Here is a 21,898-nt window from a genome sequence, read left to right as displayed (position 1 = left end):
ACTCATCTCCCACCCCCTTTCACACCTAACTTCCCTAGCTGTCAGTGCTAAGGGTAATTTGAGCTGTTACCTACTGTGATTGTGACAGCTCACAGCAGGAGTCTTGACTCATGTTCTGATGTTCTTCGTGTTTCACTGTTGCAGTCATCACACTTGGGTTATCCTGCCAGGGGTAGCTCTTAGTCGCCCCGAATACCAGAGGCTTAGTATTTCTGCATTGGTTGCTGTCGCTTCAGTACTGACGTCAGGTTGTCACAGGTATAAAAACAGGCGGCCGACCCAATACATCAGTCTTTCTTGCCGAGGAGCCTGAAGCAGAAGCAGTTTGCACAAGTGCCAGTCGGCCGCTACCTGAGTTTTCATTTCCGAAATTGAATCATCTTGAAGTCTTCTAAAGCTAAGTACCCCATTGGGGATCCTTTTTTCTTGCTCTAACCGATGTCATAAAAAGTTAACAATGGTCTCGCCTGTGGAAAGCAAATACCACACCGAGATTTCCATTCTTACTGCGTCACCTGTTTAGGCCCAGACCACGACGTACCTCACTGTTGGTTTTGTGCAACGCCCGAACTATTCAGACCGCACAGGTCCAAAACTGCTAACGCTTCCGTTAAGCTAGTCGCCAGTTTGCTGGTACTCAGGTGCTTTCACAGCCCCTGATGCCCTCTTCGATAGATTTGCAGGCCACTACTGAGACCTGTTTGGAGTCCGATATGCCGTGATACTGTTCTTTGACTTCGGAACCTACGGATGTCTCTGCCTTGGATGGGTCTGGAGCCGCTGTGCAGGCACCGGCTTCTGAGGATGCCCTTCGCACTACTGATATTCGACATAAACCGACTTCTTTTGCGTGCCCAGTTCTTTCTAAAAACTACAGAGCTTCTAAGGTCAAGAGTACAAGCTACGCCTAAAAAAACGATGACCCAGTCTCAAATGCTTGCTTCCTTGCCACAATCTCAGATGCTTAAAATGGCAGAAGACCTGATCATGCTGATTAGGGGAAGCCAGCCTTCCCCTGCTAAAAGAAAGTGAGACTTGTCCCCAGCAACTTTATCTGCCCAAGATTCCAACGAGACTCTGAGATTTTTGATTATGAAGACATGCCCTTATCTGCCTATGAGGATTCGGATGCAAAGGAATCCATTCCTTCTCCCTCCCCCCCAGAGGATTTTTCTTTTGTTGAAACCCTACATACTTTGAGAGAGCATTTCCATTGGGAATGCCAGGATTATCCTCAGTCCAAAAAGAGACTCGGGGAATTTTTAGATCTGCCACAGCACAGACCATTAGCTATCCCTCCTTTTCTGGATGTTGTGGATGATGTGTTTATGGAATCCAGTCTAACTCCTGATACTTTACCCCCTGCTCAAAGGAAACCTGACAGGTACTACAGAATCCCTGACTCTCACAAATTTCTCTTCAAAAATCCTGCTGCTGACCCAGATGTCATCTCCCCTGGACCTAAAGGAGTAAAAGCAATTACAGCTAAGAATCCCACCCCCTCGGACAGGGATTCCCGAGCTTTAGACAGATGGGGTAAAAAAGTATACACCTTTGCAACTCTCACAATTAGAACATTAAGTTGTCAGTTCCACACGCTTAAAGACCAGTATCATATTATGGATCTTAAGCAAAAATTATCTACCTTTCCTGACTGTTTAGAAAATAAAGAATTACAGGAGTTTATGCATTCTGCAACCCAAGTCAGCAAACGTACCCTCCAATGTGGGTTTAACGCCCTAGAAGCATCTTGCAGGGCAGCAGTCACAGGTTCTGTACTTAGAAGGCAAGCCTGGCTTAAGGAGCAGACCTTGCCAGACCATGTCATATCAAAATTATTGGACACTCCTGTGAACAAGGACAATCTGTTTGGCACCAAAGCCGTAGAGGTTTTAAAAAACATGGAAGAAAAGGCTAAGTCTATGCAGACGGTCAAAGATTTTTTGCAAGTGCAGTCTCCAAGATTTAGTAGGCATTGCCCCCCAAAACATTGGTCCTTTCTAGCAACCTCAAGGACATCTCAGACTAGACCCAGGAGAAACATACCCCCCAGATTACAGTCTCAGGGTATGGAGCGATCTAAGTAATGGAGTACCTCCACTCTAAAGCAGGAAGTGCTAAGCTACCCCCTTACAGAAAAAATTCACAATGACTTCTCAACTCCACCCTCACCTCTGCCTAGTTGCTCATGCCCCCAGGAGGAAAACTTGCCCACCATGCAAAAAACTGGACCTCCATCACAAACATTCGATGGGTCCTCAAATTTTATTTCCCTACACTGCCAACCCCAGAAGGGTTCCCAGGTCTTCCTCCAAACCAGTGGGCAGAGGCACAAAACCAAGTTCAGTCCCTGCTCTCCATAAGGGCAATTCAGCCTGTTCTTGCAGAACAGATAGGCCAAGGTTTTTATTCCAGACTTTTCCTGGTACCCAGAAAAGAGGGCACCTGGTGCCCAATCTTAGATATCTTCATTGTAAACACCTTCCTGGTGGTACCAAAATTCAAACTACTCACCCTACAGCAGCTTCTCCCTATGCTGTCCAAAGATGCCTGGTTAGCCACTCTAGACCTAAAGGAGGCCTATCTGCACATCCCAATAAGGGACTCCTGCAGGAAGTGTCTACGTTTCAGGGCAGGATCTATGCATTATCAGTTCTATGCACTTCCCTTATCCACTGCTCCCAGAGTTTTCACAAAATGCCTGGCTCCAGCCAATGCCTATTGCAGACAGAGAAATATTCAAATTTACCCCTACTTGGACAATTGCCTAATTCAGGCAGAGTGTCAGGAAAAGCTGTTGCAGCACTTGACATTTGTAAAGGACCTTCTAACTTCCCTGGGGTACACTATCAACAAAAAAAATCCAAACTAGTCCCCAGTCAAAAAATGTTATTCCAGGGAACAAGCTTGGACACAGCATCCCAAAGGGCATTCCTTACTCCAGGAAAACAAGCCTATCTGACAGGCTACTTCGGTCAAATGGCCACTAGAACCCAGCTATCTGCAAGGAAAATTCTGCAGGCTCTAGGGTTCATGGTCTCCTGCATTCTACTAATTCCATATGCCAGACTGCATATGAGGAAACTTCATTGGTACTTAACAAGTCTTTCGTGATAACATTCTCAGGATGTGGAAACAATCATATCTATGATACCTTGTCTAAGGAAAGAGTTCCTTTGGTGGGTAGCAGCATGCAACCACAAAAAGGGGCTTCCCTTTACACAACCCCACGCTGCTCATCCCTAACCATAGACGCATCAGATTATGCCTGGGGTGCACATCTGGCTGGCAGATGCATTCAGGGGCACTGGAGCCCAAATCAAATTCATCTGCACATCAACCAAAAAGAGATGCTAGCTGTTCAATACGCTCTGACAGCTTTCAGATCCCTACTCTCACCAGGGTCCTTACTAATCAAAACCGACAACACCACAGTGATGTGGTACATAAACAAGCAAGGGGGAACCCACTCTGCAGGCTAGCCTTGACCCTGTGGAACACGGCCTCAGCCATGCATATTCACCTGTAAGCTCAATTCCTGCCAGGCAACCAAAACTCACTGGCAGACAACTTAAACAGAAATCTCCTAGAACCACACGAGTGGCAGTTAAACCACAACATCTTCATCCTTGTGACCCAGAAATGGGGTACTCCAAAGGTGGACCTATTTGCCTCCCCTACAACCACCAGCTCAGCAAATTCTGCATCAGGGTACCTCACAGCAAGGCCTGGAAAGTGGATGCCTTATCCTTCTAGTGGGCAAACCTCTCAATCTATGCATTCCCCCCTTTACCTCTTCTTACAAGAGTATTACTCAAGATAAGGGAAGAAAGACCAAGGGCAGTCCTGATTGCCCCAGATTGGCCACGCCAACACTGGTACCCACTACTGTGCAGTCTGTCACCATTGCCTCCATGACACTACCCGAAATCCCTAGTCTCCTGACTCAGCAGGAGGGACAGTTCTTGCATCCACAGTTGCAGGCCCTGAACCTTGCAGCCTGGCTTATCCCTTGACTTATCCTCTAGTGGCCAGCCTAAGCAAGCAGGTACTGGATGTCATACATGAAGCCAGATGACCCAGTACAAGGAAATCCTATGCTGACAAGTGGAAAAGGTATTGCTCCTGGATTCACACTAAAGGAGCAGATACAGCACAGCCCTCCTTGCTTCTCATCCTGGATTACCTAGCAGACCTACTCCACAGAGGCCTCTCCTTCTCCCCCATTAAGATCTATGCCTCTGCCATCTCTGCTCATTACAGCACTGAGCCACCTGTCTTCTCTCACCCTCTCATCAAGCAGTTCCTGAGAGTGGCTAACAAATTAAGGCCACCAAGAAGAGCCCCCGCTCCTGCTTGGGACCTTAACTTTGTGTTGGAAAAGCTCATGCTACCCCCCCCCCTTTGAGCCTGCAGCATCAGCAGAGTTAAAATTCCTCTCTTGGAAAACAGCCTTGCTTCCGGCCATCACTTCAGCTAGAAGAGTGTCTGAACTACAAGCACTTATGGCTGTGGAACCCTTCATTATTTTACTTGCTGACAGGGTCTCCCTCAGGACTAACCCAACGTTCATGCCTAAAGTGGTGTCCAGTGTGGCTCTCAACTAATCTATCCATTTGCCCACCTTTTTCCCCTAATCCACAAAATAAGGGGGAAGGATCCTGCACTCTTTAGATGTGCATAGACAACTCAGATTCTACTTTGATAGGACTAAGACCTTTAGGAAATCTGGCCAGTAACTAGTCAGCTTTGCACCAGGGGCAGAGGGCAAGGCCATATCAAAACAAACCATCTTCAAATGGATAACACACTGTATCCATTTCTGTTACAAACACAATGGGAAACCACCCCCACAGGGAGTTGGAAAGCATTCCACTAGGGCAACTTCAACCTCTACAGCCTTTCTCAGAGGAGCCCCTACCAGGGACATTCTGGAACCTGCTACTTGGAGTTCTTTTCATACCTTCACCAAGCATTACCACCTGCCTGTCTTTTCCAAATGCAGGGCGGGCTTTGCAACAGCAGTCCTGTAGGGCATACTAGCCAGCCCCAGCTCTTCTTGACTACCTCCATCCATTCTTCAACTTTGGGAATCAACCCAAATGTGATGACTGCAACAGTGAAACATGAAGAGCATAGTACAGTTGTGTACACTTATCATAAATGTAAATGTTCGAGTGTATTCACTGTTGCAGTCCTGGTTTCCCACCCTCCAGCCCCCTTGTATCTCTCTCTCTTTCTGTCTCTCTCCCTCACTCCTTACAGGGCTATTGGTATTTAATTTTTACTTGTGATGTTTTTCCACCTTACGTTAGCTCCCTATTTGGGGGCTCCTGACATTTGGTGCCAGAAAAACTGATGTAATGGTGTCGGCCGCCTGCTTTTTTTTATCTCTGGCGACCTGCCGTCAGTACTGAAGCAACAGCAACCGACGCATAAGTACTAAGCCTCTGGTATTTGGGCCGACTGAGGGCTACCCCTGGCAGGATAACCAAAGTGTGATGACTGCAACAGTAAATACACTCGAACATCTACATGTATGGTAAGTGTACACAACTATACTTTTCCTTGTTTTAGCCTTTACTTTTTGTATGGATAGGGGAAGGACCAGGGAGCTGTGACATCACAGCATGGGTGGGTTTTTAGGATGGTAGTGGTGATGTCAGTTTGGGGAGGGAAATGGCCAGAAAAGTACCTGTATCCAGTGGCCTTGATGACATCAGTGAATTGGCGACACTTCCAGGGCAGGGCACATTTTTTTGAAAGTGAAGCCAACACATTACAATAAGGTACTGTTCTAGTGGAGAGAAACAGTCAGTTTAAAATATTTTAAATGCTGTATTTGTTCATAGCAGTAGCAATAAATAGGGAGAAAAAAGACAGAGAAGTTGAGCATTTAATAATAGAATCCCATTGTTGTCCTTTAATCAGCTTCCCTGTTACTGTCATAGCATCCCAAAAAACTCAGCCTTGTTGTCTGTGATCTCAAAAGTGAATCCTTAACTTGTCTTAAACTAAGTTTAACTTTTTTTTATTTGCAGTTGTTTTGCAAATTCATGCTATATTAACCTTTACACAAAAATAACATATATCCCGGAATTCATTAAAGGGCTTAACATGAGCCATATGACTCCTGCTAAAAAGGCCCATCTCACTTAATGTGTGCATTTGCAATTCAGTGACATGTTAACTGTGACAAGATAAGACACCATTCTTGACTGATTTACATGTCTCTGAATTGCATTTACTACCATCATTGCTGAGCCTCCTGTCTTGGTAGTAAACAGCTACTCATGTAGGCAGTGACCTTCTCCCCTGCAGTCGATGGCCCCCACACACAAGTATACACAATGTGAATTCACACATACCACAGCCCTTAACCTGTCTGCCATCCTGTTTTCTACCCAACCTTGTAGTAGTTCAAGTACCATTATTGCAGTTAGCTGTTATGCCCCGGAGGCTAGTGTGTCACCCCCTCAGATCCTCATTGTGGTGTTGGTGCAGTTACAGCACTTTAATAGTAAAACCTGGTGGTCTAGTGCATCCCATGATCCCTGTACTACAATTGATGCCATTACTGCACCTTAAGAGCAGTTGCTGGTGTCTACTTGTTTCCCCCCATGATGTTCGTGGCAGGTGGTTCAACATGGCCCAGTACTGCAATGTGTAGGTGCTTTCATGGAGGTGTTTCCTGGGAAAGAGCACTTGGCTCATTAGCATTCAGCACAGCCGTTGGACTAGCCCTCCATGGTGCTGCACATCTGTGTGGTAGAGAACAATGCAGCATCATGTTGGGTGGTTGCTGAATCTGGAAAGATACCACGTTGTGCAAACGTCAAGTACCTTCTTGAATCATCCCATAGTATACATACTATGTATAAGTTACCACCAGTGACTCAGATAAGTTATTATTTTTCATGCATCTTCTGTAAACATTTGCCATGAACATATTGGCATAAAAAGAGGTAAATGGTGCCCAGTTGCACTATCTTTTGTTTAAAAAAATACCTTCAAAAGTTAAGATGTATATCACAAGTGTAATAGTGTGAGAACATTTGAGTCTTTCCCATAAATTGGAACTGCACAGCTAGGTAAGATGTGTTAAACAGAAGGATAACAGTCCATCATGTTCACACTCAACCAGTAAGATATGTCCTTCCAAATAATAGCTGATAATATCTTGCATGCATTGAGTTGTCTTTAATGTAGACTTAATTTCTGTTAACAGAATTCTTTAGCAGATTTTCATAAAGGAAAAACACATTTTGCAGAAAGTCGTTGTCTTCATATATAATTAAATAAAGAGGTGGAGTCCAATAGTTTTTATGGGCCTTGGGTAATAAAAATTGTTTATGATCTTTTAAATGCAATAAGGAAAAATCTTCTCAAAAAAGGGCAACTCCCTATTGAAGGGTTTTAACAATTGTTCATTTATTCATCTAGAGCATTCCCATTCAGCAGATTATATCCTGCGTATCCATTGTATAATTCTCAAGTGGTATAATCTGTTTATTAATACTATTTTGACAATTTTGTCTGAAATACAAATGATCAATTAATGCTTGTTTTTTTAACTTCTGCTATGCCATCCACTCATCCTTAGTAAGATTGCAAGCCACATCTTACACGTGTAAATGTAACGTCTTTGCATTTCTTTCCCTTTTTTAGTTGAATGTTCTCTCAACCCCAGATTCCTGTTTAGGTGAAATAATTTTATTTCAGTGCCAACATTTGTAGGGAAGGTTATAAGAAGAAAGCTTTAGGGACTTTAGATAATGATCCAGCAGTGCATATAATTTAACTGTAATATCTGTGCCTTCAGCATTGATAGTGCTCTGAAAAAGAATCTCTTCTACTAACTTACATGCACAGAAAACTAGGCTGATTTACATTGTTTTCAATATTTTCTTCCTGATTTTAAAGTAATAATAATAAAAAAAAGAGACTACCACAGCAAACTGTGACCGATAAACTCAATTAATAAAATAATAAAAAAAAACAGCAGAAACATTTTACTGGTTCTGGTTTAATAAGACTAAAACAATACAAAATACAAAGCTTTCAGGTTTCCTCTTCATCAGTGCAGCAGGAATTGAGAGTCCCCTCCCCCTACACTACTGCAGAGATGTTAAAACTGTCTCTGCACTGACAGACCCATGCAGAATGAATTCCTCAGACTACAGAAGAAAACACTGGACAAAGGCCTGCAGTTTAGTTACTTTTCTGGCCGTAGCTGGATAACTTTTAATTATAGTGTAAACCAAGGTCTGAGCCAAACATAAATGAGGGTGATTTGAGACCGAAAAGAAGCAGTCCTTTTACAGAAGATAAAGAAAATAACCGTGACCCTCCCAAATCCCATTATATGTCAATGGCATGGGAATTCAAAGTTACTTCCTTATGTCTGGCATGTGTCATACAAAGTATTATGGGAAAGGGAAAGGGTTGAGGCAGAACAAGATCACATTGATACAGCAAGCCCCATTGGTAGCCATGTTGTGGAAAACAGGCTAAAATTACAAGTAAAGCACTTAGAATGATTTTGAGGTGTTAAAATAGGCTAGAAAACAAAGATAGAGTGAAAAAAATTTTTTTTTAGTTCTAGGTTGGAGTTTTCTTTTATGGATTTCTTTCTGTCTCTCTAACATGATATAAGGAAGGCAAAGGCATCGACTGTAAAACAAAATAATGCTAGCCATGGCAGTCTCCTTCAGATCATTTTGAGGTATAACAAATTAGAAAATAACCGTAACCATTTACTTTGATACAGAGGTATTAGCAATGCAGAAAAGTTTGATTCACTGAAAAACACATTTTTTTTTTCAGTTTTTGGGTGTGGTTCACCTTTGAGGATGCTGCTGAGTGGGACATAACTAGTACTGTGATATGCTGATTCTGAACATTGTGATTTACAAATTTGCTGTCATTGCTGTAGTCTCCTTTCCATTTTATAATTCTTTTTTGACAAATTATTTTTCTTTTTTTAACAGTCTCTTCCTTTATATTTTTGCTGGATTTATTTTAATTTATTGTTACATTAGATTGCAAGTAGTCCTTCTGTGCCTCCACACATCTGGTTTTGATAATGTCTTTGATATTTTTGCTCATCAAATTGAGTATATTCAGAAATTTATTCATATGTTTCAGCCATGACCATTTCTACATTTCCAACAAGTTACAACAATCTGGAAAATGAATATGTTAACCTCCTGAGAGTTGATGATAGTATTTGAGAACAGTGTATTGCTGCAAAGTTAGTTTGTTATAACAAATAAAAGGCAAGGGAGAAAAAAATGAAAAAGTTATTAGTATTTTCATTGCATGGGGGCTCTGTTTTGTTTGGGAACCCTTAAGCTCTTATAGTGTTAGAGTGACTTGTCAGAAACTGTTTCTGCTGAAGTGATGGAGTGTTGGCACAGATTTCATTGGAGATTAATGAATTTCTTCCTCCCATTTTCCAACTTTTTTCAAAAATGGGAACACCTTCACTTCATTCTCATTGCTGTGTTCTAGATGTTGCTTTGACAGAACTAGCCACCATAATAAGCAGTGACTTATTAAATTCTGAATTGTGTAAGTATAGTATTGATATTTGGATTACTTATTGTTTAAACAATTGTGATTTATTTTTAGTAAATAAGTGTATGCCCAGAAAAGTATATTGTTGGGAAATTGCTTACTCTGTCGTTTTATCTGTCGATGATGGTAATTGTCAGCAATGGTTCAATATAAAATACTGTTAACTGGAGTGTTTATCATTTGATCCCTGCAAGGGTTCTCTGACAAAGTGCTAGGGAAAATATATAAAGAGCACTTCGGGAGGCCACACCAAGCTTTGAGCAAAGACCTTTAATAATTCCAAAATAAAAGCTGATAAAACAGCACACTTACACACACAAACGCTCACAAATTGAAATGTGTTTTTGTCAAGATAAAGACTTTTTCAGATGAATGCATACCTCTTAACTGTGTAACAGACTGCTACCATTACCTTGAGTGAAGTCACAGAGTATAAATAGGATACAGTTAAGAGGTATGCATTCATCTGAAGAAGTCTTTATCTTGACAAAAACCCACTTCTGTTTGTGAATGTTTATATGTATTTGTGTGCAGTTTCATTGGCATTTATTTTGGAATTATTAAAGGACTTAGCTCTAAAGCATGGTGTGACCTCCCGAAGTGCTCTTTTATACATTTTTTGAGTGTTTTTGCCTTGGAGCAGTTTGTTTCTTTTACTTGTTGGTTGAAAGTGCTAGGGAAGACAAATAAATTTCATCTACAAGTAGCACGGTTTGTGGGTAATATTGGATGTCCTCAAATGAACTTGCTACTATCTAAAGATCATTGTTTGCCTTCATTTTCGACTCCAACATATTCTTCTAAATCAGACAGGCATTATGCCAAAAAACTGTCTTTTAAAAATAAGAGTTTGTCATGTAAATGTGAAGGCTTTCACTAATCATCTAGGCCTCCTTTATCTTCTGGCATATGCGGTCCTGTGTGATGGAGAGTCCTTCCTTTTCAGGGCATTTCTTTCCTAAGCTAGTGATTATGAATTTTAGTAGTCTGTCAGCAGAATCAGTAAAACTGCTTTTGGTTAGTTGTTGACTCTTCTGCTAGGGTACAGGGCCATTTGCCCTTCTTTCAACCAGTTGCCACTACTACATCTTGACACTCTCTAGTATTCCTGCCATTGAGCACTCTGTTGACATCCACCTTTGATGCTCGGACTTCCTCGAGGATAATTACTCCTCTCGTCCTCTAGTTTTTTTGTACACAAGTTTGTGTCAGTGTTTTTTTCTGACACTTTTCTCTCTGGCACTGGCACAACAGTTATCAGCGGTTTGATTGCATGCCTTCTAGGTAGACCCTCTTTTACTGAAAGCACTTTAGCTTCTTGGGTAGAGGTTTGTTTGTCTGCCTGATACCAGTGTTTTCAATAGTAATGCTTCTTGTATCTGTCTCTCAGGCTCTGGTATGATGGATTTCTGCTTATATGCTTTTGATATACTGGCCTTTCAGGCACTGGCAATTCTGATTCTAGTGTTTGACATTACTAGCTTCAATGCTGGCATTGTAGGCATCAGCCCTGTTTTTATCATTACATATTCATGGTGCTTTTTGTCCATTAGGAGAGAGCTCTTTAGGACAACTGGCATGTACCAACCCTGCTGGGGTGGTATTCCTAGCCTTCTACTCCTGTGTTATAGCCTCCCACATCCTCTTTGGTGTTCCATCCCTACCCAGCTCCCCAAGTGACTCCTGAATTCATGAGAGTCAGAACTTCCTTTTGACTGGAGTAAAAGTACCTGTGCAAATCCAGGTACATTGGGACTGATCAGCTGCTGAAGAGAATTTTGGGTCAGCCCTCCATGATTACCAAAGTTTGGCTAGTTTATATAGTTTAATGCAGCAAAATTGGTTCATCTGGGGAACCTGTGTTCCCATTGGGGACTAAAACATGCTTGTTGCTTTATTCTTTAATCTTCTTAAGTAGCTCCTCACTTGGTGGACATTTTTCTAGATGCTGCAGAGATGGTTTGGGAAAACAAGTACATGGTAGCCCTATTCATAGAAAGAGCATCAGATATTTGTGCCTCAGAGGGAATGTTATCATATCAGATGCACCCCTGTTCAGGGCTTCTACCCTACAGACCCAGCTATACAGATATCATTTATGGAGGTGTAGGCCATGGGCAGCTTTAGTGTGTGTTGTCATTGATACCTTGCCTTTGTGGGCTTTGATTATATCACCCATCTACTGTACGTTTAGAGAAATGTATCAAATGAACTATAGCATACTGCTAGATTGTTGCCTTATGGCTTCTTGAAGAACAAAGTTAAGGGTCAGACTTCTGCTTTATGAAATTCCTTCAGCCTCAGGGTCCATGTGGCTTAGACCACCAAGGAAGGGGTTGTGAGGACAGCTGTATTAACCACAACCGTTAATTGTCATTCCTGGCTGTATTTCACCTAGGCTTGCCAAGGACATCAAAATGACTTTTCTGGTCTCTTCCTTGAGGGGGTGCACTGCTCTCTTTGGTGCTGAGATTGTTTAATATTTAAAAGGTATGAAGGGATCACTATGAATGTTACATTTTCCATCCATGGTCGTCATTCACAAGGACACAATGAAGCCAGTGTTGGATGTAGTTCCAGTATGTCACACGAGACAGTACTCCAGCAAGGTTGCAGTCCCACAGGCTGGGGTTGTTGGTGATCTCCAAGAGACTTTGGTCAGTTCCAGGGCAAATCACTGCAGTTTTGACTCCTTCCTGTCTTCTAAGATTTGAAGGGATATGTGGATTAGGGAGGGTATTGCCAGTAGATTCTCTTTTGCCTTCTCAAAAACTGGGACCGTAAGCCCATTCTGTATCTCAGTGGCTTAAATGCCTTTAATTGTTTGAGTCCTTGTGTATGGTCACAATGTATTCTAATCTCCCATGTCAAATTGCATAAAATCCTGGTATCTGTGTGGCACAAAGTCCAAGTGTCAACCAGCTGTATCAAACACGTTGGAAAAATCAATAACTCTGTTCAGAGATGTAAAATAATTATTTTAATTCTTTTAATCACGAAAAGTAAGCGCTTTCGCCCGGAGGCTTCTTCAGACTTATACACAATGCATTTCCTTTCTGACATTTAAATAGCCCTCCATTTAATTTCATTGGTTAATTACATAGCTTAGATTTATCACACCAAAATGGAATTAATACAATAAAAGTGCTATGCAATGAGCAAAGCGCAACTGTTGTAAAATCTAACAAGAATAATCTGTCAAAAATAAACCATTAAAACATATATGCTAATATACTTCTATCTAAAAAATATATATACCTATACATGTGTGTGTGCATAAATATAAAAATAAAAATGTATAAGTATGTTAAAAGTGTATTAGTGGATGTTAGCTATAAACCTAGCTAGATATCTGTATATTGTTCAAAAAATAAGACACACATATAAAAAATCTCATACACCCTATTGTACATTAGCACCAAGGAAGACCTAATCTATGTCTTCCTTTTGAGTTTCCTATTTTTTAAAACGGGCTTAATTTGTATTTTGTCATTCAGTCCGGGTATGTGGTCAGCTTTACATCTTATAATCCATTTTAGTTCACATTCTAGGGTGAAGTTAATAATATCACCCCCCCTCGGATTAGCATATATTTTTTGCATAACACTAAACCTAAAAGTATGGGTGGAACCCAGATCTCTATGATGTTTGGCTAGTGCATTGAAATCAGAACCTAGCCTGATATGGTAGATGTGTTCTCTGATGCGTTCCTTCAAGGATCTGTTAGTTTTTCCAATGTAGAACGCAGGACATGCCTCACACCTGGCTAAATACACAACATTCCTACTACTACAATTTGTATTAGTATTGAAATTAAATACTTGCCTTGTAGTTGGATGTATAAAAGTAGTAGCTTCATCTATATACATACATTGGTTACACTTTCCATATGGTGAGGTGTTCAAACTATCTCTGGTCATATCTTTCCCTCCCATAATACTCCTAGGTTTACATAATAGTCTCTTAAGATTCGGTTTGTTTTTATAGTACACCCGAGGTTTGGAACCCACAACCTGCTTGATGTCATTATCCAACAACAAAATATCCCAATTCTTAGCCATAAGCTCTCTTAAATGTAAGGCATCTTTTGTAAAAAACATAGGGGCCCTAATTTCACGCGTGATTGATGTATTATTTATATCAGAAAGAGTAGATAATTCAGAAAAATATGGCTTCGCTATATTACTTCTCAATTCATTGACTTCTGAAATCCTCTGTTCAATTAATCCCCTATTATAGCCTCTCTCTATCAACTTAGCTCTGAGGCCATCCAACTCATTCATATATCCTTCATTGGTTGGATTAAGCCTGGAGGCTCTTACAATCTGTCCTTTCACCACATTGTCAAATACAAAACTAGGGTGCATACTATTCCTGTGAAGGAGTGTGTTTCTATAACATAATTTTCTATGGACAGAAGTATTAAGCATCCCATTACTAAGTCTGTTTATGCTTACATCTAGGAAAGAAATTTCATCTCTAGAAAAATTCAAAGTGAACTTTAGAAATGTCGTAGAATTATTCATTAACTCAACAAATTCCAACAGAGAACTAACATCACCCAGCCAAACGAAAAAGAGGTCATCCACAAACCTTCGGTATATACCTACATATCTCAAAAACAAACCCATCTTATATAGGAAACTTTCTTCCCACCAAGCCATGACTAGGTTGGCATAGCTATTGGCACAAGAAGTGCCCATAGCCACGCCATCCCTTTGTAGGAAGATATCATTGTTAAACATAAAAACATTATTCATCAAGATGGTCTCAAGGAAAAGAGAAATCAAGTCAATTTTCTCAGGTGAGAAATCTGAATGACTTCTTAAATAGTCCTGTACATACTGAATACCTAAATCATTGGGAATTACAGTGAACAAGCTGACCACATCTAAAGTGACTAAAATATACGATAGACTGTCATCCTGCCTACTCATATACGAGTATAAATCAAGCAAAAATTGTTTGCTATCCCTCAGTATATTACTATTTGCATCAACCAAGGGTCTTAAATGGTATTCTGTAAAAATGGAAAGTGGTTCAGTAATCCATCCTTGGCCTGCCACTATTGGTCTCATCGGTGGTCTAATTTGTGACTTGTGGACCTTCGGTAAGCCTTGGATAATAGGTATGAGAGAATTCTTAACCTTTAAATAATCATACAATTCCTTCGTGATAAGGGATGACATAAGTAGATCATCTAACATATAAAATGTCTGAAACACCTTGTCTGTTACTGCGGTCATATCTATTCTAACATAGTAATTCGTATCACTTAAAAGTTCTAACATGATGGAAATATATTCATCAGTATCCATAAGGACAATGGGGCCACCCTTGTCGGCTGGCCTAATAACCAGAGTCTGGTCGTTCCTAAGATCTTTCAGGGCTTGTCTCTGTGCATAATTCAGGTTGTTTCTATATCTCATTCCTTTACTTAATTCAAAATAATCGTATATATCACTTGCCAATTTTCTAGAAAAAACTTCCACTATCGGATGTAGTTGTGGAATGAATGTACTGTTTGTACGAAAACAAGGGCCATTCACCATACCATTAGAGCCACCAAAATCTAATTTAAGTTGAATGCTCCTAACAAACATTTTAGCATCTATAATAGAATCAACAACGTTACTTCTTTTCGTGGGAATATAACGTAAGTCCTTTTATTTAAAACTTGTGTCTCATGAACAGTTAGATTTCTACTGGATAAATTAACTATCAATGATTTGTCTTCCCCCACATCTTTTTCAAGGTGGGGCCGTGATACTCCTCGTATGGTACATTCCTTTTTTGCCTGCCCCTACTTGCTGAGCGCCTCCTCCCCAAAAACTGATCTTGTGCTATGGGGAAAGGGGTGTGTACAGCCTTGCCCACTGTAGACTGTGTTGGCACGGGCATATTACTGAAACCTGATTTTGGTCTAACTACAGTTTCTGTATTCACAGAGTTATTGATTTTTCCAACGTGTTTGATACAGCTGGTTGACACTTGGACTTTGTGCCACACAGATACCAGGAATTTATGCAATTTGGTGTGTTACTTATCGTTTTAACGCTGGTTCTGTGTTCCAGTGGCTGGGTGTGCATTCTTTGGATTACACTAATCTCCCATGTGTCTTCAGAGATGTGATTTCCCCAGCGTCCCTATAATGCATTTAACACCAGAATTTCCAAAAAGTTTTTTTTTCACTAGTCGCTGACAGTTTTGGTACTCTTTTGTTTGGGCATTCTCCAGTGTGTGTGTATCTACCATAGCAGTTCATTTCAGGTTTAGGGATCCAAGAGTTTTCTCTGTCTGGATGACTGGGTGTTTGTCAGTCACAGGAGTGTCTCATCTGTCAGAGGAAGTCTTTGCTCAGACTTTCATCCTCAAGAGTCTCAATGAACCTCATAAAAACTTCCCGTTACCCTGGTTCAGGTTCCACCATTCGGTATCTGTTCCATCAATGCCAGGAGCTTTTGGGCTGTTTTGATTCCCCAGTAATGTTGTTGCCACTAAGCAAGGTTGTCCAACTTTTGATGCTTTCCCAAATAGCTGCAGAGCCCTACCTCAGGGCTTCAGAACTGATGGCAGCAACAGTCTACTTGGTTCCGCATGTGAAGGTCCATCAGTGGGTTCTGTGATTCCATGATGTTAACACTGCAAACCTCTTCTCCCATCACAGCAAAATATGTTGTACTTGGCTAGCATGGTGACTGAACCATACCAAACTTCAGGTAAGCAGTTCCTTCTAACTTTGACTCCTCAAATGACAGTGACCACTTATGTGGCTGCCCTGAGATAGTGGTGTAGTATTACTATTAACCTCATTTGTCTCACTTTCATATTAGCATCTCAACGATGTGATCAGTTTTGCAGTCCCTGGTAGTCTTCAAGTATTCTCTTCCCAAAAGGATCATTGTATCATTTCCATCCAAAGTGGTGATGATATGGCAGTAGTTTGGTACATCAGCAAAACAAGGGGTTTTCTACCCCATGATGTGAGGCTATACAAATGTGACAAAGGAAGACCCAGCCAGAAGAATTTCTGGAAAGTGGCACACATTTCCATGCTGGACACAACAGTCAAATTAGGCTTTTTCCTCCTTCTGTCCATCAAGTGATTGCTTAGTCAAACAGCAGCCCTGAAAGTATGTTTCTCTTGCTTCCTCCTGATGTATGACCTTTTTGCCATTCCAGGCAGCACCTAATGCTCCAAGTTCTGTGATACAGTGCTTCTTGGAGTTCAAATATAGCATGCCATTGCTCACGCCAGGCCAGATGGTAAAATTGCCGTACTTTTGAAGGCCCTCTTCTTGGGAATATGTCTTGGCCTTTCAGTGTGTATAATGGATGCTGCACTATTGTAGAGCTGCTGAGTTAGGATTATCTGCCTCTCTTTCAGAATGCCAGAGTCTGAGTTGATACATTGGTAGTACAGAAGAGACAACAACTTGTGGGGAGGGTTTTGAGGATATTTGACCACTATGAGAAATGATCTTGTGTGTGTTTGGCAAAGTACTCATTTTTAATGGAGAATGCCTTCAGGCATTTTATTTTCAGGATGATTAGATTTCTGCTGGCTGGTTTTGATTAACTGAGGTTAGTGTGATTTTTTAGGTCTTGCTATATGTAGTTGTTTTTCAGCTTAATCATTCAGCAGAAGAAGCAGATAAGTAAAACTGAATATTGCCTTCATTTTGCAACCAAAGATAGTGATTTGGACCCCATTAGTGTTTTTTGCACATCCATAGTAACTTGCCTGATGGTTCCACTGCCAGCACCTAGTCAGCATATTCATTCTAGGTACACAACAACTGAGCATTCCAGGGCTGGGCAAACGCCTGATAACCCTTTCTTTCCCATCATGGAGTCTGAATCAGCACTTTCATTTCCCACGAAGGTCATTTGGCAGGGAATGGGACAGCTTGCATTCCTCATTGGGACACCCTTCCCTACAGTGTCTCCTCCGAGCATGCTGTTTTTGTCTAAGGAGAAGCATGCCTACACAATCTTGATTCTCCTCCTCTGCTTTACTGTTGCCACCACTTTACCATGATTTAATTTATTTTAATTGTGCTTTACCATGACATCACTGGCTTGGATGTCTAGAACTTGACTTGAGTAATACTTAGTGCTACTGCTTGGTATCCCCATTGTGTTGATCTAGAGGAATCTCCCCTTCCCTGGAATGCCGAGCTATCAGTGGCTGTTTATGACCATCCTCCCATATCAGCACTTGTAGGCATCCTATTAGTTACTTGAATTTGGGTTGCAAGCATTGTAGTTAAGGCTTTATATTTCTGTCACAGAGATGGCTTCATCATTATTAAGCAGTAACTGGCAACACGCTGTGTTTTTGTGCAATTCATCATTATTTCCAAAGATTTTTTCCTGTTTATTCCTACTGCACTTTTGAGAGAAAGGTATGTGTTCTTGACTTGCAGTTCTAAACAGTTCTACAACAAAATTGTAGTACTAATGTTGATCATTTTTTTTCCTCCCTTAGGCCATTGCTGATAGATATAGAATTGTATTTCGTGAGCCAGACACCTGGTGGAAATATAAACCTCAAGAGCTAGAAAGGTATGCATTTAGAAGATGTTGTATGTTTAACCTATAGAACTTTTCAGAAGCACTTGGTCTGCTTAAGTTTTGAGCAGTATATTCATTAGAAGATAACAAGAAAAGGAAAAATACTAGTTTGCAGCCATTCTGGAAATACTTCCTCATGATTTAGTACTGTTATTTTATTGGTAAAAGTAATGTAGCATAGATAATGCAATAAAGTAAAAATGTACCTTGCTGCATTTTACTGGCAGACTTTTTTTGTCTCATTTCTAGGCGAAACATACATGGTGTGACTAGGGAAAAGATCAAGTTTATGCTGGACCATTATGAAAATAATGTCAGTGTAAATACCATTATGAATTCTCCAAACCCTATGAAAGGGAAATCAAAAACTGTTTATGAACTGCTGTACAATGGTAAAGAGGCAAGGTAAGTTTCTAATGTTTAAGATGAACACAAAGAATGCTACCATGATTGTTCAGAACAGTTCTCATGCTTAACCCTATTTTAAGTGATCTGCTGCTTTATTACTGAGTAATGAAGCAATTTGTCTTTATGTTGATTCTAAGTGGCCTTTCTGATTTTGAAACATGCCTGCCTTGCCTTTCTATATCAGACAACTTGAAGTGACATTCTTAACCTGTTAGTGGTGGGTCCTGGGTTATTGCAGGAAAATTACTTGTCCCCAAACAGCTCATTTTAGCTGTTTTTAATATAGAATCAGGATGAAAAAAATAAAGTAAAATGTTTTTTCTTGTCCAGAACACTTGCAAGTTATTATGAATTTGGCCAGTAGCAGATTAATACTTTGTAGCTTCCCATCAAATTGATTCAGAATCAGAACTCTAAAGTGAAGGGTCATGCTATTCTATGAACTATTTCAATCTTATTACTGAAGTTGCTGTGTCTTCAACTTTCTTCACAGTAACACATTAGAAATGTGCACAGAAAGTGGGTTAATGTTTTTGATGGGAAATATCCTGTGTGTGAAAGCAGATGGTGGTTACGTGATCCATGACACAGTGACTGATGAGCTTTCTTGGGAATGAGTGTGTGTATATTTCAAAGAAAAGCTAGTTGAAATACATTACTGTTATCATTATTTATTTTTTCCCCACAAGTTGGAACATCAGAGATGGGAAAGCACAGATAAATATTGATATAGCTTGTTGGTGGCTGCTCTGTTCGACAACAGCAGTACATTTCATTTTTTTGTTTTAGTTGCGACATCAACAGTATGTAGAATACGACTTTTTTGGAGGGGCAGACTTATGAAAGTTAAGTAGCAGTTACATGATCATTGTTAAATTTCCTTAATATGGCTTGTTAGGGGCAGTGTACACTTCTAAAAGAAATGTGGCCATTGTTTTTGTGTGACTTCTTCACAGTCAGAGGTGTTACAACCCCTCAGAAGAAGCGCATTCCAGTGGGTCAGCATATATGTAAAAAGAGTCAGGTGAATACATCCTGTGTTTTGGCTATAATGCCACTTTTTATTGTGATTTCACAGCTTCTGTAATGCATGTGTCTTCAGATACATTTCAGAACAAACAGACACATTTTACATTTTTTCTCACCAGGGTTAACTGCATAATACAAAATGTCATAAGCTTGAAAAGTTACAATGTTTTCTTCATTAGGTCACTGTTGCAGTATATTTCTTTTAATACCTTTGTTGAATTGTTACGTATGAGACAGGCAAACATAGATCTAAACCATGTTAACATGTTCCTTTTTACAAACATTATACATCACATATATTCTTTGTACAACTGTCATCAATCCAACATTACATAAGTTGCTCAAATTCTTCCTTCCCTTAAACCTCATTCCAACTCCAAAACATCATTCTGCATGTATTATTCCCACAATGTCCATTTTTTATATGTAATTTGCATTTACTGTTTTCTAAAGATTGATTCCAGTTTTTTATATCTCTGTTAAAATTTTCAGTGCATCAAATACAGTTAGTTTGGACTTTGATTTCCATTTTCTAGTAATTGCATTTTGGCATCTGCCAGAATTAGACTTAACAAGGCCTTACTATTTCTAGGCAATTCAGATGACGTATCCAGTTTAGTAGCTGGGGACTCTGTCCCACAGGTTGAAGATCAGATGAAGACAACTACTTCAGATAAAGAGGTTATGTACTCATCAAAACGTTCCGAGTAGTTGTTCTTCATTTTTCTTCAACCATCACCCCCCCCTTTCCTTCCCCCAGCCTTGTCTAAACTATGTAAGTCTAGAAGGTGGATACCTTCGGTGTGCCTTTGGTCATTCATTTGTTCAAAAATTGCACAACAAAACTATCAGGACACACCACGAGAACACTGGATTCTTCAAAAAATATATAAATTCTTTTATTCCAATCGATAAAACTAGAATGAATGACCGCTTTCGCATGCGTCTTGCATGCTTCTTCAGATACAATGTTCAAAAATGTTTTCTCTGGTACTGACAAGGTCCTTTTGGGTCGGGTGTAAGTAATTGATTGGGCAGTAAACTCTATCTGAAGGGAGGACGGAGACAGGGGCATTATGGGTAAGGGGAGGAGCTTTGAGCTCAGATCAGATGCTGGATATGCAGCCGAGTCAGATCCGATATGGATCTGTAACCCACAGGTTGAAGACAAATTAAGAACAACTACTCAAATGGAATGTTATGGTGAATGCATAACTTCTTTTTTTCAGCAAGGAATATTACTTTACAGGTGGGGACTGGAATGTAATTTGCAACAGTGAAGATGTGGCTGGGGGCCAAGAAAGGAAGGTATATAACAAAGGAGGGCAGATTTTTTAAGATATTTATGAAAATATTTGGCATGGAAGATGTGAATTCAGTACTAGGAGTTCTGAGTGAATTTACATAGTATTCTCCAAGGTATAAAAACTGGGCAAGGCTAGACAGAGTTTACATTTCACAGGAACATGTGCATTTAATTGAAGGTCTTGATATGCACCCAATAACTATTTCAGATCATGCACCGATAATAACCGAAGTATAAACACGGTAATGAAATGAAAATGAGACACTGGAACTTTCCTACCTATCTGTTGAAAAGAGGAATTTAAGGAATGGATAGTGGAACTTACTCAGGAGATATTAGAGAAGATAGTAATTTCTTCTGAAACTGTAGCTAGGGAGTGGGATAAAATTAAAGTGGAGTTTAAAAATTGGGTGGAAATAAAAGGGAGATGGTTAAGAAGTAACAAGAACTATTGAGCAGGACTGACAAATATTAAAGTCTTGCAAAACAGAAGAAATCTCACAGAAGAAGAGGAAGAGGAGCAACTGCAGAATGCTAAACAGAAAATAAGGGATTACCTTGATAATATGTATGAGTTTTGAAAGATTGCTGTTAAGGAACTGCATTTTGATAACTCTGGAGCACAAAAACTTTTAGCACAACAACTCAGGCAACAGAAAGTAGAAAGGGCTGTGTCACCAAGCTTAGGGAGCCTATAACAAGGGAGCCTGTAGAAGTATTAGAAAATATTTCAGAAATTCTGTGAAAGTCTGTATAAAGCAGAAAAATGTGGAAATTAAGGAAAGACAGAAATGGAAATGTTTATGGAAGAATTAAACCAAGGTTAGAGGTAGAGAAGGTTCAGTTACTAACAGGATAGGAAGAGATGAGATAAAAATGGTGATGTATAACGATTCTACAGGAAAATCACCAGGATTGGATTGTATTTCTCTGGAAGTTTGAAAGCTAGGAGGGTTAAAACTGATAAAGATCTGGAAGGTTTTATTTAAGAGTATTTTA

At 40.1% G+C, this 21,898-nt stretch overlaps 1 protein-coding gene across 1 annotated transcript in view; it reads left to right on the top strand.

Annotated features, from left to right (window-relative positions):
- The window catches only part of N4BP2 (NEDD4 binding protein 2), a 1,502,684-nt gene that overhangs the window by 405,769 nt on the left and 1,075,017 nt on the right, over positions 1 to 21,898 (top strand). Inside the window, exons 5-6 of the mRNA XM_044062929.1 lie at positions 18,071 to 18,147; positions 18,406 to 18,561. Of these exons, the coding sequence (XP_043918864.1) occupies positions 18,071 to 18,147; positions 18,406 to 18,561 (233 nt within the window). The remainder of the gene's footprint in view (positions 1 to 18,070; positions 18,148 to 18,405; positions 18,562 to 21,898) is intronic.

Source organism: Protopterus annectens, chromosome 2.part1 (assembly GCF_019279795.1).
Source record: "Protopterus annectens isolate FY-2018-M chromosome 2.part1, PAN1.0, whole genome shotgun sequence".
Classification (NCBI taxonomy): domain Eukaryota; kingdom Metazoa; phylum Chordata; order Ceratodontiformes; family Protopteridae; genus Protopterus; species Protopterus annectens.
The sequence above is the reverse complement of the archived record's forward strand: the minus strand, read 5'-3'. Positions and strand labels throughout refer to the sequence as shown.